The sequence below is a fragment of the Macaca fascicularis genome, chromosome 17 (genome assembly GCF_037993035.2).
Source record: "Macaca fascicularis isolate 582-1 chromosome 17, T2T-MFA8v1.1".
Taxonomy (NCBI): Eukaryota; Metazoa; Chordata; class Mammalia; order Primates; family Cercopithecidae; genus Macaca; species Macaca fascicularis.
The window spans coordinates 27170861-27189644 of NC_088391.1; the positions used below are offsets into that span (position 1 = coordinate 27170861).

General features: G+C 41.4%; 1 protein-coding gene across 2 annotated transcripts; it reads left to right on the forward strand.

Moving 5' to 3' along the window:
- Window positions 1-1141: 1141 nt before the first annotated feature.
- Window positions 1142-10642, forward strand: NUDT15 (nudix hydrolase 15). 2 transcript variants are annotated; one of them, XM_045377233.3, is made up of 3 exons: window positions 1142-1326; window positions 3768-3964; window positions 9096-10642. In XM_045377233.3, the coding sequence occupies exons 1-3, from the start codon at window positions 1169-1171 to the stop codon at window positions 9194-9196; spliced, it is 456 nt and encodes a 151-aa protein (XP_045233168.1). In that variant the 5' UTR covers window positions 1142-1168; the 3' UTR covers window positions 9197-10642. The 2 variants fall into 2 exon arrangements, with proteins under 2 accessions (XP_045233168.1, XP_005585888.2); XM_005585831.4 differs by having other exon boundaries at window positions 9112-10642.
- Window positions 10643-18784: the final 8142 nt, after the last annotated feature.

Here is an 18784-nt window from a genome sequence, read left to right on the forward strand (position 1 = left end):
AATATATTATCCTTTTTATAGACTACCATTTTTTATTTGAGAAGATATTATAGAGTACCCTTATAATGAATGTGAATGTTGACAGTAAGGAGAGATGCTGTAAAAAGCTTATCCATTTACTATAACATGGAGAGTAAGCATATTACTTAGAAATACGTAGGCAAATTTCAGAAATACAGTTCAAAGAGTTAAAAGTGATTGATTCTGGAAGTAGGAGTAGAGGGTCAGGTTGTTCTCGCTGCGGTTTTTGCATCAGTTTACTTCTTAAAATCATAGCTATAGGTCAGGAGCAGTGGTTCACACCTGTTATCCCAGCACTTTGGGAGGCCCAAGTGAGAGGACTGCTTGACGACAAGAGTTGGAGATCAACCTCGGCAAAAGAGCAACAGCCCACCTCTACAAAAAAAAAAAAATTAGCTAGCTTGGTGAAAATTTAAAAAATAAAAAAAAAAAAAAAATTACCAGTCTGTGCACATTACTTTGGTAGAAGTAAAAATAATGAGAGAGAGAGAAAATCCTCCCAGTGACTAGTCATTTGTTTTTATGATTCAGCTGGTTTGTGTTTTGCAAGGTACGTGGTGTGCAGACATCTGAAAACGTCTGTTTTCCACTGTTTGTAACTAACTCGTCCTACCATGATTTATCAATTAGCCTTTATTTCCTCCCATGGCTTATGAATATACTTTAAGCATAGTTGTTTATAATGGCATGTTTCTAAACGACCTATCCTTGTCCTGGTACCACGCTGATTTGGGATATAGTGCAAACGGGTGCACCATGGTGGGCGAGGTCATTCAAAGGAAAAGAGGAGAATGTGCAGTGGTGCCGAGGTTTGTAAGAGCAGGCGGCTTGTACATGCAAATACATGGTTTGGATGAATCTGGGAGTGGACAGGCTGATGGGTGATGAATACTCAAAGCACAACACTATGCAACTTTAGTTAGAGCGAAACTCTTAAAGCACGCTGCCCTTTGGCAGGAAACACGACATTCCGCAAGCTGATAGCCCTCCGCAACGCATTACGCACAACGGACAGCTGGAGACGCCGAGGCGCTCTCGCTTTGATTTCGGCGCCTGCGCCCGCGCGGGGAGAGATTGGCTGAGGCCGCGGGACAGGGCGGTGAGCGCGTCACTTCCTGCCGCTGCCAGGCGCGTCCTCCCACGCGCTATGACCGACCGTGCAGAGCCGCGGGGGCGGCGGCCCGGAGTCGGAGTAGGAGTCGTGGTGACCAGCTGCAAACATCCGCGTTGCGTCCTCCTGGGGAAGAGGAAAGGCTCGGTTGGAGCCGGCAGTTTCCAACTCCCTGGAGGTCATTTGGAGTTCGGGTGAGCAGCCGCGGACGCGAGGAAAGCGCAGCGTGCGCGGAGGGACGAGCTCACACTGTGCTTCCTTCGTGCGCCGTGCGTGAGAACGTCCGCGCTGACGCTGCGTCGTTTCTCGTGCGTTCTCTCGGTTCCTCCCCTCGACCTCTGGGCGACGTAGGCTCTCGCCCAGGATGGGGCGCTGTGCCGGGTCAGGCGAGGTCTTTGCTTGGCTAGCTGGGTCCTTCCGGCTGCGCGCCCGCTAGGTGGTGGTTGGAATTTTGTCTGTGAGGTGTGTTTCTCACAGCTTACACACAAAAGGAGGAAAGCAGGTGTGTGTAAACCTCCAGCAGCCCGATGTTGTCAGCTAAGACATTGCACCGTTTCCGTGTGATTGATTGATTGATTGATTGGAGAGACTTTCTCGCTCTGTAGCCCAGGCCGGAGTGCAGTGGCGTTATCTCTAGTCACTGCAACCTCCGCTACCCAGGTTCAAGCGATTTTCGTGTCTCAGCCTCATGAGTAGCTGGGATTACAGGCGCCCGCTACCACACCGTACTAATTTTTGTGTTTTTAGTAGAGACGGGGTTTCGCCATTTTGGCCAGGCTGGTCTCGAACTCCTGACCTCAGGTGATCCACCCGCCTCAGCCTCCCAAAGTGCTGGGATTACAGGCGTGAGCCACCGCGTCCGGCCGGTTTCCATGTGATTTAGACCAACACAGATCAATTTAATACCTACTGACCACGTAACCAAGCCCATTTGCTTGGCTAGAGTGCAACCAAAAAATAATCATGAATGAGTATTGGATTTTGTCATTTTTTTCCTGCATCTGTTGGGATGATTATATGTAAAATTTTAGTTGCACTCTAACCAAGCAAATGGGCTAATGAAACGCTTTGAGCCTCAGTTTCTTCATCTTTTAAATGGGAGTGTTGGACTAAATCCCCTTGAAGCTGCCTTCTGCCTTGGCACTTCCGCGATTCATTATAACTATCAAAGGAGTTGGACAGCTAAGGAGACTCAGTTCTATACAAGAGTGAAGAGAGCCCGGATAGTTTATCACCTTGACTATACTATCATGGGTGTGCGCATATGTCCAGACTCATCAAATTGTATATATATTTAACATGTGCATTTTTATGTACAAAAGTGTATACGAAACACTTTTGTAAAAAAAAATGTTTTTCAAGTTAAAAAAAAAGCCTGGGATGGTGCTAAAAAGTGGATTCTGAAGTGAGAATAATGCTAATCAAGAACAGATAAACAGCATCTAAAGCATCAGACCCAGCACTTGTTTTTCCTTCAGTATAAATTTTCAAATGTACATCAAAGTGGAGAAAATAGTGAATCCTTTTGTACCCATCACAGAGCATTTTCTTTTTTCATCTTGACTGCCCTTCCCTCCGCCGCCCAAAACACACACACACACCCCTGAATTGGACATTTTTAAGATCACGGAGGAAAATGCTACACACACAGGGTATGAGATGATACTTAAAGAATTATTTTGTTAGGTATGAAAATGTTTGTCGTTATGTTTTTTTAAAAAGTCTATTCAAGGTACATACTGAACTGTTTAGGGATGGTATAATAGGATGTCTGAGATTACCTGTAAAATAGTTTTTTTAAAAAAAGCCCCCAAAGAGGCCGGGCGCGGTGGCTCAAGCCTGTAATCCCAGCACTTTGGGAGGCCGAGGCGGGTGGATCACGAGGTCAGGAGATCGAGACTATCCTGGCTAACTTGGTGAAACCCCGTCTCTACTAAAAATACAAAAAACTAGCCGGGCGTGGTGGCGGGCGCCTGTAGTCCCAGCTACTTGGGAGGCTGAGGCCGGAGAATGGCGTGAACCCGGGAGGCGGAGCTTGCAGTGAGCCGAGATCAGGCCACTGCACTCCAGCCTGGGAGACGCAGCGAGACTCCGTCTCAAAAAAAAAAAAAAAAAAGCCCCCAAAACACACACACACACACACACACACACACACACACACACAAAATTAACATTTAGCCATCTCAGCACTAATTTACAGCTGGAGTGCAATGGCACCATCATGGCTCACTGCAGCCTTGACTTCCCACGCTCAAACTATCCTCTTGCCTCAGCCTCTTGAGTAGTTGGGAGCACAGACCATAGGCACGCACCACCATGCCTGGCTATTATTTTTTTTTTTTTTTGAGAGATGAGGTCGCACTATGTTGGCCTCGGCTGGTCTCAAACTCCTGAACTCAAGCTATCCTCTTGCCTCGGCCTCCCAAAAGATTACAGACATGAGCCACATGCCGGCTGATTTGTTGTTTTAAAGCAGGAACCAATTACAGTTCTTTTTGCTTTACACTAGAAATTTCTAGCCAAGAATTTCATGGCGAAATATATATACACACATGTATATACATTTATATATATACATATATACACATATATGTATATATAAAAAATATAATTAATTTTTTTTTCTGTTTTCCAGTGAGACCTGGGAAGAATGTGCTCAAAGGGAAACCTGGGAAGAAGCAGCTCTTCACCTGAAAAATGTTCGCTTTGCCTCAGTTGTGAATTCTTTCATTGAGAAGGAGAAATACCATTATGTTACTATATTAATGAAAGGAGAAGTGGATGTGACTCATGATTCAGAACCAAAGAATGTAGAACCTGAAAAAAATGAAAGTAAGAGAATTATATATAATCCTACATTTTTCTTTGAGGAGAGCATGTGGTCTGGAGGAATATTACAGTGTGTTGCCATATGAAGAGAATGCCATTGTCTGAATGCTTGTGTTCCCCCAGAATTCTGTGTAGAAATCCTAACTCCCATGACGATGGTTTTAGGAGGTGGGGCCCTTGGGAGGTGATTAGATCATAAGATAATGAATGGAATTTGTGCCCTTGTAAAAGAGACCCCTGACCCCTTCCATGATGTAAAGATACAGAGAGAAGATGGTTGTCTATGAAACCTGGAAGTGGGCCCTCCCCAGACATGGAATCTGCCAGTGTCTTGATCTTGGACTTCCCAGTCTCTAGAACTGTTGAGAAATAAATTTCTGTTGCTCATAAGCCATGTAGTTTAAAATATTCTGTTATAGCAGTCTGAATAGCCTAAGATATGTGAATGTAGAGATGTAATATAGAGATACAGATAGGTAAATATATTTGGACCATGAGGAACCAGACTGCCTGTGTTTGGGTGCTGGTTCTTAGAGCTTTGTGACCTTGGGCAAATTATTTCGTGCCGGGGCCTCTTTTCTCATCTGTGATAATAGTAAGTACCTTAGATGGGTTCTTGTAAGGATTTACATATGAAGAACCTCGTGAACATAGTAAGTTTTATTGTTAGTGTTTAATTTTGTTTCAGGCAGTAATTTTTTTTTTTTTTTTTTTTTTTTTGAGACGGAGTCTTGCTCTGTCACCCAGGCTGGAGTGCAGTGGCCGGATCTCAGCTCACTACAAGCTTCTCCTCTCGGGTTCATGCCATTCTCCTGCCTCAGCCTCCCGAGTAGCTGGGACTACAGGCGCCCGCCACTTCACCCGGCTAGTTTTTTGTATTTTTTAGTAGAGACGGGGTTTCACTGTGTTAGCCAGGATGGTCTCGATCTCCTGACCTCATGATCCGCCCGTCTCGGCCTCCCAAAGTGCTGGGATTACAGGCTTGAGCCACCGCGCCCGGCCTCAGGCAGTAATTTTAAGGAAAATATTTTATCTGTTTTCCTCAGTTTTCTCACCTGTGCGGGAGAGTTAATACCATCCATTTACTGTAAATAATTACACTGATAAAACAGTTATTGTTTCAGAGCAGTTGGGTTCTCCTTGCCTGCTGCCCAGAAAAAGCCAGCACCCTGAGACAGTAGGAGTTGTAGCAGAGAAAGAGTTTAATAATCACAGGGCAGCTGCCTGAGGAGGACAGGAGATAATTCTTAAATCCTACCCATAGAGAATTAAGAGGCTAGGGTTTTTCAAGGATGGTTTGGCAAGCAAGGGGCTAGGGAATGAGAAATGCTGATTTGTTGGGTTGGGGATAAGACCATAGGGATGTCAGCTGTGCTAAGTCAGTTCCTCGATGGGGGCTTCACAGGACCACTTGAGTCGGTTTCTTTGTGTGGCTTACTGATTTGGGTGGTACCAGTTGGTCCATTAGAATGCAAAGCCTGAAAAAGATCTCAAACACTAGTCTTAGGTTTTACAATAGCAATGCCATCTGTAGGGGTAATTGGGAGTTATAAATCTTTTGACCACTGGCTACATGCTTCCTGAGCAGTAAGGCAAGTTATAAAATGATGCCTGGTTAGAGTTTAACTATGCCTACATCTTAATAGAGTTCTGGCCCTTACCATAATTCTAACCTTGTGACCTTTTATTAGTTTTACAAAAGCAGCTTTGGTCCCTCAACAAGGAGGGGGTTAGTTTTGGGAAGGGACTATTATCATCCTTGCTTTAAAGTTAAACTGTAAACTAAATTCCTCCCATAGTTAGGTTGGCCTGTGTGTAGAAATGAGCAGACAATTTGTGAGGTTAGAAGCAAGTTGGAGTCAGCTTTTGTTAGATTTCTGTCACTGTTATAATTTCGCAAAGGTGGTTTCATTATCTGTTACCCTCTATGTTGAATTGAGTGCACTGAAAGTTTCTTTATATACTATGTGCTAAGCATTGTTCTAAGGATTTTCTGTCTACTGTCTCTCCTCAACTTCTCATAAAACAGAGAAAAGGAACTAAAGAGAAAAATATCAAACTTTTTCAGCATATTCCTTGCCATATGAAACTTTATCCAAGTGGTCTCATATATTGAAGCTCCCCTCTAAACATTTAATTTCTTGTCTAATAGGGAAGAATCTTTTTATTCAACAGATAACTTACTGAGTGGTGTGCCAGACACTGTTCTAGGCACTGAAGAAACAATGTTGCGTAGAACAAAGTCCCTGCCTTCTTGGTACTTTACATTTTAGGGAGCGGGGAAAACGACAGATTACAGATACTTTATGATAGTAGCAATAAGGACTAAAAAGAGCAATAAAGCTGTGTAAGAAAGGGATATATGAGTGCTGTATCAGGGTGGTCGGGAAGGGTCTCTGACAAAGGGACTTATATACATATACTGGGCAACATAGTGAGACCCTGTCTCTACAAAACTAAAAATGTTAGCCAGAGTGGTGGCACATGCCTGTAATCCCAGCTACTCGGGAGGCTGAGATGGAAGGATCATGGGAGCCTGGGAGATCAAGGCTGCGGTGAGCTCTGATATCACCACTGCTCTCCAGCCTGAGCAGCAACAGAGTGAGACCCTGTCTCAAAGAGAAGAAAAGAAGAAATGGACTAAACATTTTCTTATTTTTCTTTTTTCTGTGGGCAAATAAAGCTGAGACTAGAAGAGACAAATATGATGAAATAGTTAAGTTTTTTTTTTTTTTTTTATATTCAGTATCCTTCACAGGAAGCAGATATAGAAAACCTTCATTTTTAGAGAAGGTGCTATAGAGAAAACACCAAGGTCACTGACTGTCCCACCAGCTTTATTTGACCATTCTTACTCACCAAGCCACCTCTGGGTGCTTCCTCATTCTTCAGTCCTCTTTTTGCCCTGTCTGGCCTCTGTAGGGATTTGAGTTGGGGAATCCTGATGCAAGTTATAATTCTGAATCTCGCTTCTCTGAGCTGTGGGCCTGTGTTTCCAGTTGCTTTCTAAATATCTTCCCTTAATGTTCAGAAGGCATCTCAAATTCAACTCAACTTCAAATTATGCTCTTTTTTTTTTTTTTTTTTTACTGAACTTTGAATCTATAAAGAACAGTTCTTTTGGCTTATACATTTTGGACTCTTCCCTGCCAAACACAGTGTCTAGCTCATAATCAGTATTCAAAATATGTTGAAGGAAGGAAGGACCCAGTGAATGAATATACAAGCCAACCTCTTTCTGTGAAGTTTTCATTTAGTACTAGACTGTCCTACTTTTGAATAACTTCTAGAAGATTACTATTCTACTTTAAGTACTAAATCATGAGTTTTTATAACCATGTAGCTATATGTATTGTTTTATTCCTCTTAGGATATAGTAGCTAGTAGTAGTTTTACATGCATTGTGATTTTTAAAATTCATTTATATAACTTTTTTATTTGTCCACTTTCATTTTGTTAACTCCCTAACATGAACCTTGCTAGTAATCTCAAATAAAGCAGTATGATTTAGAAGGTCCAAGATTACTAGCATCAAATCAGATTTGATCAAAAACATTTATTCCTCTATATCTGTTAGTAAAAATACAGCAGAAATTATGTTCACTTTATTCCCAGTTGCAGCCTGATAACCAGCTATACTGATAACCAGTTGCAGCCTAGCCAAGGTGCAAGGGCTTGGTGGGTCTTTGCTTTCTTTCTAGTATAAAGATACAGTCTCTCTGTCCCGTGCTACTCAAGCCTTGGATCTGGGTAGCCTGCTTCAGTTTACTATTTAATGGCATCTTTCCTCCAACCATCTAATTATAGTTTGGAGGCTCATCCAGACACTTCATTTTCTAGGGGATGGGTTAATCTCTTCATGGACAGCTTTTTGGAGACCCGGTTAACTGAGCATCTTGCACCGCATTGTTGGGTACTCAATCTCTCTCTCTCTCTCTCTCTTTCTCTTCTCTCCTCTCTTCTCTCTCTCTCTCTCTCTCTCTCTCTCTCTCTCTCTCTCTCATCATCTCTTCCTGTACTTGTTCCAGTTTCATGGATTTTTGGCCCCTGCATTCCCAAAGTGAAAATACATGCCTGTATACCTGTATTTTATGAGCAGAGAGATACTTAGTGCTTACACTTAGTAAAAACAGGTGGTCATAAAGAACATAGAGTGTATATCTTTTTTTTTTTTTTTTTTTTGAGACGGAGTCTCGCTCTGTAGCCCAGGCTGGAGTGCAGTGGCCGGATCTCAGCTCACTGCAAGCTCCGCCTCCCGGGTTTACGCCATTCTCCGGCCTCAGCCTCCGGAGTAGCTGGGACTACAGGCACCCGCCACCTCGCCCGGCTAGTTTTTTGTATTTTTTAGTAGAGACGGGGTTTCACCGTGTTAGCCAGGATGGTCTCGATCTCCTGACCTCGTGATCCGCCCGTCTCGGCCTCCCAAAGTGCTGGGATTACAGGCTTGAGCCACCGCGCCCGGCCGAGTGTATATCTTAATATAATATGTAGGTATTTGCCTATCATAAGCATCTGTGCTTCTATGTTATTTACATTTAAATCATGAAAGAAAACACCATTCTCTAGAATCTTTTTCTAGAATTTCATGTACTTTATAACTGATAGACACTGTTAAATCTTTCTTGTTTGAATGGATTTTTAAAAAATTATCTTCTGTATTTGTTTATCTAAAATATACCAAGGTACAATATTTGATTTTCCTCTGCACAGCTTTCATACTTTTTTAAGAGATAGAGGATATCTTAGAAACTTTGTAATCTACTTTATTTTATAGGTGAAGGAAATGGTTTATTTTAATGTAGTATAACCTATAGTATATAAAGTTATTTGCATTTTTTACAAAAATATTTAAATAAACATTGACTAATACTAAGTCTGGGTTTACCCTGGCATAGCCTTTGTAAACTGGGCTTCACATTCAAATAACACAGTGTTTTAAATGACCACCCTTCTCTTCATAAGATCTTCATTCTGCATGCAAATTATATTTGTCTAGCCAAGCAAATACAAAGCATTACTATTAGAGTTTATTAGTAGCAAGTTATTTTTAAATTCAGTTAATTTTTTCTAAATATAGGTTAGCTTACCCAAATGAATACCCTTTGTTTTCTGTGAGCTAAATAAATCGATGTAGCATTTTTCTTTTCTAGGTTGGGAGTGGGTTCCTTGGGAAGAATTTCCTCCTCTGGACCAGCTTTTCTGGGGACTGCGTTGTTTAAAAGAACAAGGCTATGATCCATTTAAAGAAGATCTGAACCATCTGGTGGGATACAAAGGAAATCATCTCTAGGTAGCCAAGAAGATTTCTTGATTTTCTTTAAAAACACAGGAATAAGGTCTGGTTAGGGAATGAAAAATGTCTACATTGCAGAACAACTCCATTTTATCTAAAAAAGATCTTGTGATCGCCAATTTATTTGCAATCTCTTAATGTATCCACCACCCTTTCAGCCAGTACTTGAGAAAATTTTTCTGAAATATGTCATTGAATTGTATTCCAGACACAGAATATATGCTATATACTGATATTATGGGTAATCTGCTTTCCATATTTACCTATGATATTTACTGTACAGTTTGTCATTACTAGCTTGCATGGAGTAGGATGCAGTCGAATTTGCCTTAGTGTTTCTGTTCAAATAGAGACCTGAATTCAAATATTGTAGTTTAGGTTCAAACACAGTATGCCTGTTGCAAAATTTACCAAATTTGTTGATTACCTCTTTTATTAAAGAGATGTTGGGGAGAGGCTAATAAGTATATTGTGGCAATCTTTGCAACTTACAGGGAATAGGACAGGTCATTAGGGTGTATTTCCCAGGTTTCCAGTTGAGAACCTAAACCAAGAGAAGTGAGACAAACCATCTAATGTCTGTATCCTCCTATTAACAGGCTGTGTGATGTTGAGTTTCTCACTTACTCTCTCTGAGGTCCAGGGTCCTTATATGTAAAATGAAGAGATTCGTCTAGAGCAGTGGTTCTTAAAGTGTGGTCGGGGGGGCCTCAAGAGCCTTTCAAGGGTATTCTAGGTCAAAGCTGTTTTTATAACACTTACCATTTCATCATTTATAGTTTTTCCTTTTTTTTTATTTGAGAAGGAGTCTTGCTCTGTTGCAGTGGCACGATCTCAGCTCATTGCAGCCTCCGCCTCCTGGGTTCAAGCAATTCTCCTACCTCAGCTTCCTGAGTAGCTGGGATTACAGGCATCCACTACCACACCTGGCTAATTTTTGTATTTTTAGTGGAGACGATGCTTCACCATGTTGGCCAGGCTGGTCTGGAACTCTGGAGCTCAAGTGATCTGCCCACCTCAGCCTCCCAAAATGCTTACAGGTGTGAGCCACCACGCCCGGCCATCATTTATCTTTTTCACTCATTTTTTCATGAGTGTGCAGAGGAGTTTTTGAGAGGCTATCTGGTGTGATATTATAATAGGCTGAATGCAAAAGCAGATATGAGAATCCAGCTTTCGTCTGTCATCAGACATTGAAGAAATTTGGAGAAATGTAAAGCAGCAGTACTCTTGTCACTAATGATTTTTGTTGTTGGTTAGAAAAATGGTTATTTTTAGTGGGTTTTAATATGTGAAAAAAATAAAAATAACTGTCAAAAATGTTATTTATGTGTTTATACATAATGGGATTTTGTTACTTGTAAATGGTTAATAAAAATTTGAAGAAATTTCTCAGTTTTCATTTCTATATGATAAATATTTCTAGATAAAACCATACAAAAACAAAATCACTTTGTGGTCTTTGGTAATTTTTTTTTTTTTTTTTTTTTGAGACGGAGTCTGGCTCTGTCACCCAGGCTGGAGTGCAGTGGCGCGATCTCGGCTCACTGCAAGTTCTGCCTCCCAGGTTCACACCATTCTCCTGCCTCAGCCTCCTGAGTAGCTGGGACTACAGGCACCCGCCACCACACCTGGCTAATTTTTCTATTTTTAGTAGAGATGGAGTTTCACCGTGTAAGCCAGGATGATCTCGGTCTCCTGACCTTGTGATCCACCCACTTGGCCTCCCAAAGTGCTGGCATTACAGGCTTGAGCCACCACGCCTGGCCAATTGTTTACTTTTTCAAAATTACGTAGGTACATTGTATAATTTGTCATGTATAAATCCCATTTTCTATTAATTGTATCTTTACCTATTTTTGTTTTTGTGTTTTTCCGACTGTCAGCCAGGCTGGAGTGCAGTAGTGCAATCTCGGCTCACTGCAACCTCCAGCTCCCAGCCTCAAGGGATCCTCTTGCCTCGGCCTCCTGAGTACTTGGGATTACAGGTATGCACCACCACACCTGGCTAATTTTTGTATTTTTAGTAGAGACGGTTTCACCATGTTGCCCAGGTTGGTCTCGAACTCCTGACCTCAAGTGATCCACCCACCTTGGCCTCCCAAAGTGCTGGGATTACAGGCATGAACCACCGCTCCCTGTCCATATTTTTGATGTTAGATGCCTGATGTTGGAATGTTTGAAGAGCTCAAATGTAATAAGTGTGTATGTATGCCTTGTTCTTTGGATATATGAATTAATTTCACACTAATTTTTCTTTTTTTTTTTTTTTTTTTGAGACGGAGTCTCGCTCTGTCACCCAGGCTGGAGTGCAGTGGCCGGATCTCAGCTCACTGCAAGCTCCGCCTCCCGGGTTCACGCCATTCTCCTGCCTCAGCCTCCGGAGTAGCTGGGACTACAGGCGCCCGCCACCTCGCCCGGCTAGTTTTTTTGTATTTTTTAGTAGAGACGGGGTTTCACCGGGTTAGCCAGGATGGTCTCGATCTCCTGACCTCGTGATCCGCCCGTCTCGGCCTCCCAAAGTGCTGGGATTACAGGCGTGAGCCACCGCGCCCGGCCACACTAATTTTTCAGCTCCTATTTGATTATTCCACGTCCTTCTGTTGCTTGCTTCCTCATTTTACTTAATTTTACTCCTTCAGTTGACTGAATCCCTGTCCCTGGCTTCTCCTAAGTGATAGACATGTGGGGCTTGATAAGAAAGCAGGCAAGCTTATGGATTAAACCCATTCATAGGTTTATCTCTACTAAAATTCATTGGTAATTCATTAAGGTATCTCTTTATGTTAGTACTTATCCATGCAGATGTTTTATAGCTTCAAACACTCATCACAAGGTCTGGCACAGTGGCTCACACCTGTAAACCCAGCACTTTGTGAGGCTGAGGTGAGAGGATTGCTTGAGTTCAAGAGCTCAAGATCAGCCTGGGCAACAGGGAGACCCTGTCTTTACTATCCTGGCTAACATGGTGAAACCCCGTCTCTACTAAAAATACAAAAAAAAAAAAAAAAACTAGCCGGGCGTGGTGGCGGGCGCCTGTAGTCCCAGCTACTTGGGAGGCTGAGGCGGGAGAATGACGTGAACCCGGGAGGCGGAGCTTGCAGTGAGCCGAGATCACGCCACTGCACTCCAGCCTGGGAGACACAGCGAGACTCCGTCTCAAAAAAATAAAAAAATAAAAATAAATAAATAAATAAAAATTAGCCAGGCATGGTGGCGTGTGCCTGTGGTCTCAGCTACTTGGGAGGCAATGACAAACTCACTGAAAGCTTGTGAGGTTTTTTGTTTTTTGTTTTTTAACTCACCCAACTTGACATGAAATGTATTTCAATGGAAAGAAAAAACTAACCAGGAGTCTTATTCATAGGAAAAGGTAAAAAGGTGTTGGGAGCAAGCCTCCCAAAATCTGGCCATAAACTGGCCCCGAGACTGGCCATAAACCAAATCTTTGCAGCGCTATAACATGTTCATAATGGGCCTAATGCCCAAGTTGGAAGGTTGTGGATTTATGGGAATGAGGGCAAGGAACACCTGGTCCACCCAGGGTGGAAAACCGCTTAAAGGCATGTCTTTCTGTTATATACCTAAGCAGCCAGAGTGGTAACTACTAATACTAAATGCCTCATATATACTAGCTGAATGAAAACAATACCTTTTAGTATTTCTTTTTCTTAACTTTTTCTTTTTCTGGGTCAGATGAAAACAAGTAGTACTGAGCATCCTCAGAATAGGAAATGCAAATACTGCATTCCAATTATTGGCAGGGACATGAAGAATATCTGTTTCTATAGGTATAAGGAGAAGTTAGAGTCCAAAATAAAACAGAAGTGACACTCTGGCTAAAGATGCACACAAAGTCCACAACTGGTTAAGTTGAAATCCAAATGCCAATTTACTAACGCGAGGAAAAATGAGGGCAACTTACTATGTTGTAGGGGAAAATATTAAGTAACATGCATGTGAAATGTACCTTATAACAGGTTTTGTATTTTTCAAGGGATATAATTATGTGTGCATGCATATTTGAGAATTTTATTAGGTTGTGTTTTATTAGTGGAAATAAATCAGTGGAATTAGATAAACCTGACTCATACAATAAGATGTTTCAGTCAACAAGATCCTTGGGATGCAGAGAAAGTGACTATTTAGGTAAGATATTCTTGCAACCCCAAGAGAGGTAAACCAGACCACAGGTGGAAGTCCGGCAAGTAGGAGCCATGAACTGCCTCAAGGGAGTGGGGAGCAGCTTTAAAACAGTATGAGGAAGGGCTCAACTTGTCCACAAAATGTTTTAGGTCTACCAGTTTGAGAACTGTAGGACACACACCTGCATTTTGTTCCTCCCTCTGTTGTTGCCACTGGTGAAAATAAACCAAGTGCTCTCGACCACACATGCTTCACCCGTCTTTCTTATCAGCAGTGCTACATAGAAGGAATCCAGGGCCAGGAGAGTTTTCATTTTCTTAATGGCTTTTGCATACACTGGGTTTACAAATACTTATGGCAGTTCACTAACTTAATCAATGTCCCTGCTCATGCCACCACCAAACAGTTGAATTCAAATGGAAGGAGAAAGAATAGGTGGTTAACAGGTTCAGTAATGAAAGATGCCATGTTGGGCAAGGACTATAGTAAGGGACTAAAGGACTGGGGAATGGAGTGAGGAGTTTAGAATCAGGGAAATAGTAGATAAGCAGGTCAGAAAAGGGGAGTGCTGTGAGGTCCCAAGATGCCACCATCCCACCCCAGTTACCATGCATGGATTTTTCTCCATGAGCCATCCCAGGTGAACTGTTTGGGGGTCTAGCTGACTGACCCAAAGGGCTAGAAATGGCCAGAAGCAATAGTTGCAAGAACCAATGGTTAAATCTGTGGTAGAAACACCAGCTCAGTAGCTAGTTCTATCCCCTGAGAGTTTGTTTTATGTAGGATCTAACAAAACAGGCAAGCAATATAACCAAGAAGTATTTATTAAACAATCTTCTGTGCTAAATAAAGAAGGCTCTTGCCAGGCGCGGTGGCTCACACCTGTAATCCCAGCACTTTGGGAGGCCGAGGTGGGTGGATCACTTGAGGTCAGGAGTTCGGAACCAGTCTGGCCAACATGGTGAAACTCCATCTCTACCAAAAAAATACAAAAATTAGTTGGGCATGGTGGCACACATCTGTAGTGGCAGTTATTCAAGAGGCTGAGGTGGGAGGATCACTTGAGCTCAGGAGGTCGAGGCTGCAGTGAGCCAAGATCACGCCACTGCACTCTAGCCTGGGTGACAGAGTGAGCCCCTATCTCAACAAACAAACAAACAAATAAATAAATAAGGCTCTTTTGATATCTTTAATGCCTAGTGTAGTCCCTGGCGTATTAGTAGGGCTCCATAAATACTCGAATCTATTTGAAAGATTCGAATGGATTATAGAAACAAGATGATAGAAAATTAAATGGCAGCATTTTTTTTTTTAACTTTTAAATTCAGGTATAGCATGCACATAGGCTTTCCATGAACTTTTTACAAAATGAACACACCTATACAACCACCACCGAGATCAAGAACTGTTTTACCATCACCCCAAAAGTATCCCCTCATGAAGATAACCACTATTACCACCATCTCATAGATTAGTTTGTTTTTAATTTGGTCTAAGTGGAATCATACATTATATATTTTTGTGTCTGGTATCTTTCAGTCAACATTGTTTTTGAGATATTTATCTGTGTATGGCTGTAATTCACAGTATTCCATTGTTTATACCAAAATTTACCTAATGATGTTCACTTGCGTTGTTTCTAATTCAGGGCTATTACAAATAAAGCTGCCATAATGTGCACATGTGTTTTACATGTGCGTGTGTGCTTATTTCTGTTGGAAAAATATAAACCTAGGAGTGAAAAGGTTGGGTCATGGAGTATGTATGTTTTTGCCAAATAAATTTTCATATGCTTGTTTGACTTATAAGGTGCTGCTTCTGGCTTTAATGGGGACGTATAACACGTGGTATATAAATCCTGTTTAACCTTCCAAAATGCAAAAAAAGAATTTCAAATTCTGAAATACATTTAGACTCAAAGGTTTTGGATGAGGGGTTATGGAGCTATATATATAAATGCACATGAACATGTACATAGCAATTTGATTTCTTAGAGGCACATGTGAAATTCCCATTTCTTTTTTTAAATTCACTCCCCATTAATGCTTCTTAGAAGTAATCTATGTATTCTTAGTTCTACCTGTTTTTTTCGGTTTGGGTTTCTTTGTTGTTATCTTTGTCTATGTTGGCTTATAAATAAAAAGCCTAGGGGAAAGACGTGCTAAGATTCTGGGATAGTGAATGGCAGTGACTAAGAAAGGTCCTTAAAGGCTTCAGGGCTCCAGTGCTCAAATGTGCACAGGGTCTCACACGCCGCTTCCCATTCAGATTGTGAGGAACAGGTTCTTGAATCACTCTAGTGTCCCACATTCATGTGCTGAAGCCCTAACCCCCAGTACTTCAGAACGTGACTGTATTTGGAGATAGGGCCTTTAAAGAGGCAGTTTAAGTTAAAATTCATCCATTCGGACTGGTGTCCTTAGAAGAAGAGAAAATCTGGACACATGTGACACCAGGGATGCATGAGCAGAGAAAACGCCACAGGAAGATTCAGCAAGCAGGTGGCCATAGGCAAGCCAAAATCACTATATCTTGTTATGGCAGCCCTAGCAAACTAATCCAGATGGCCTAAATCTCACAGCTGTGTTCAAAGTACTGCAACAGTCAATAAATATTCACTACAGTGAGGTCCCACACACTCCTTCCACATCTATCATCCTGGAATTGGAATTCTGGCAGCATCAAGGACATCTTTAGAGAGTACCCAAACTTTTCCATTCCCTGGCATTTTAAAACAGGGTATTGGGGGAATACTTTGGATGTGGAGAACAAAGGACTTTTTTTTTACATGAAAAATTTAAAACATACCAGAGGAAATAGAAAATAGGACAATGAACTCCCCCCACACACCTATCACCATTCAACAAGTACCATGATTTCACCATATTTGCTTCCTTGTCTCCATGCCCCCTTTTTTCCTTAGCTGTAGTATCTGTTTTTTTATTCATCAACATTTTACTTATTTATTTTTAGATGGAATCTCGCTCTGTGGCCAGGCTGGAGTGCAGTGGAGCGATCTCAGCTCACTGAAACCTGCGCCTCCCGGGTTCAAGCAATTCTCCTGCCTCAGTCTCCCAAGTAGCTGGGACTACAGGCACACACCACCACACCCAGCTAATTTTTGTATTTTTAGTAGAGACAGGGTTTCACCATGTTGGCCAGGCTGGTCTCGAACTCCTGACCTCAGGTGATCCACCCGCTTCGGCCACCCAAAATGCTGGGAATACAGGCATGAGCCACCATGCCCGGCCCATCAACATTTTATTTTATTCACTGCATAATAGACACTACGGGATGACTTAATTTATGTATATTGGTATACATACATAGGTAAAGAAACTGAACTAAACTGAGATAAAATATTTACACTGTCAGAATTCCAAACTATAATACTGACTCTATGCCCTATAGTATTTCAAGTTACCAATCTAAAAAAACAATTTTGCTCCTGGGAAATTGCAGAAGTTGAAAGACAAATTTTTTAAGTTGTTTCCCTACATTGACGTATTTCAAATTCATATTATACTTTTTCATTGAGATATAATTCACACACCATAAAATTTACCCTTTAAAGTGTACAATTCAGTAGTTTTTAGTATATTTAGAGTTATTCAAGAACCACCATCTAATTTCAGAACATTTTCATTGCACTGAAAAGAAACCCAGCACCTACTAGTCGCTCCCCATTGCTCCCTCCCCCATCCCTTTGGAAACCACTCGTCTACTTTCTGTCTCTGAAGATTTGTCTATTCTGGACATTTCATACAGGTGGAACCACACCATATGTGGCTTTGTGTCTGGCTTCTTTCACTTAGTATCTATTTTCTTCAAGGTTCATTCATGTTGTAGCATGTATCAGTACTTTTTTCCTTTTTATAGCTGAAACATATTCCATTACATGGACATATCACATTTTATTAACCCACTCATTAGTTGAACACTTTGGTTGTTTCTGCTATTGACTATTATGAATAATGCTTCTAAAAATACTTGTGTACAAGTTTTTGCACAGATGTGCTTTCAATTCTCTTGGGTATATAAACTAAGAAGTGGAATTGCTGGGTCATAAAGTTTAACTGTCTTTAGCTTTTTTATATATTTTTTTGAGACAGAGTCTTGCTCTGTTATCCAGGCTGGAGTGCAGTGGCATGATCTTGGCTCGCAATAACCTCCACCTCCTGGGTTCAAGCAATTCTCGTGCCTTAGCCACCTGAGTAGCTGGGATTACAGACGTGCATCACCACATCTGGCTAATTTTATTTCTGTATTTTTATTAGAGACAAGGTTTTGCCATGTTGGCCAGGCTGGTCTCGAACTCCTGGCCTCAAGTGGTCCACTTGGCTTCTTAAAGTGCTGGGATTACAGGTATGAGCCACCACACCCGCCCTTGTGTTTAGCTTTTGAGGGATTGTCAAAAAATTTGAGGGATTATCAAAGTGGTTGTCACATTTTATACCAGCAATATATGAGAGTTACAATTTCTCCATCTCCCTTCCCCACTTCCGCTGGCAAACACCTTTCTACTTTCTGTCACTATAAGTGAGTTTGGCTACTCTAGGTACCTCATATAAGTGAAATCATACAGTATTTGTCCCTTTGTGACTGGCTTATTTCACTTAGCATCATGTCCTCAAGGTGCATCTATATCGCAACAAGTGTCAGAATTTCCTACCATTTTAAGGCTGAATGATATTCCATTGTGTGGACATACCACATGTTTAAAATTGATTCATCTGTCAATAGACATGGGTTGCTTCTACCTTTTGGCTATTATAAATGATGCTGTTATAAGCATGAGTGTACAAATATCTGTTCAAGTCCTTGCCTTCAATTCTTTTGGGTATATCAGTGATGTTTTAAGTTTATAATGTAAGTCTTACACTCCTTTTGTTCAATGTATTCTTTAATGTGTTGCTCTTTTTTATGCTATGGCAAATTGAATTATTTTATTGATTTTTTTTCAGATTATTCATTGCTATTGTATAGAAATGCAACATACAACATATTCGTTGTATGTTGATCTTGTATTCTGCAATCTCACTGATTTTACTTATTGATCCTGATAGTTTTTTAGTGGATTTCTTATGGCTTTCTATATGCAAAATCATGTCATCTGCAATATATCATGTATAATCCTTGAAGTTTTACTGTTAGTTTAGTGGTTAGCTTATGATTAGACAGAGGTTTCCATAAATGCCTCTAACAAGTAAGTCTCCTGGCCTTTGCCAAGTGAGCTCTATGTGCATGTTGAAGCACACTTTCAATGCTTTTGCAGGCAGTTTACAACTCTACCGCGCCTTCACTCCCTGCTTGCACGAAGCCTCAAGGTCAGAGGTGACAGATTAGGGCCATCTTAGGTATTGCCTGGGCATACATACAACACT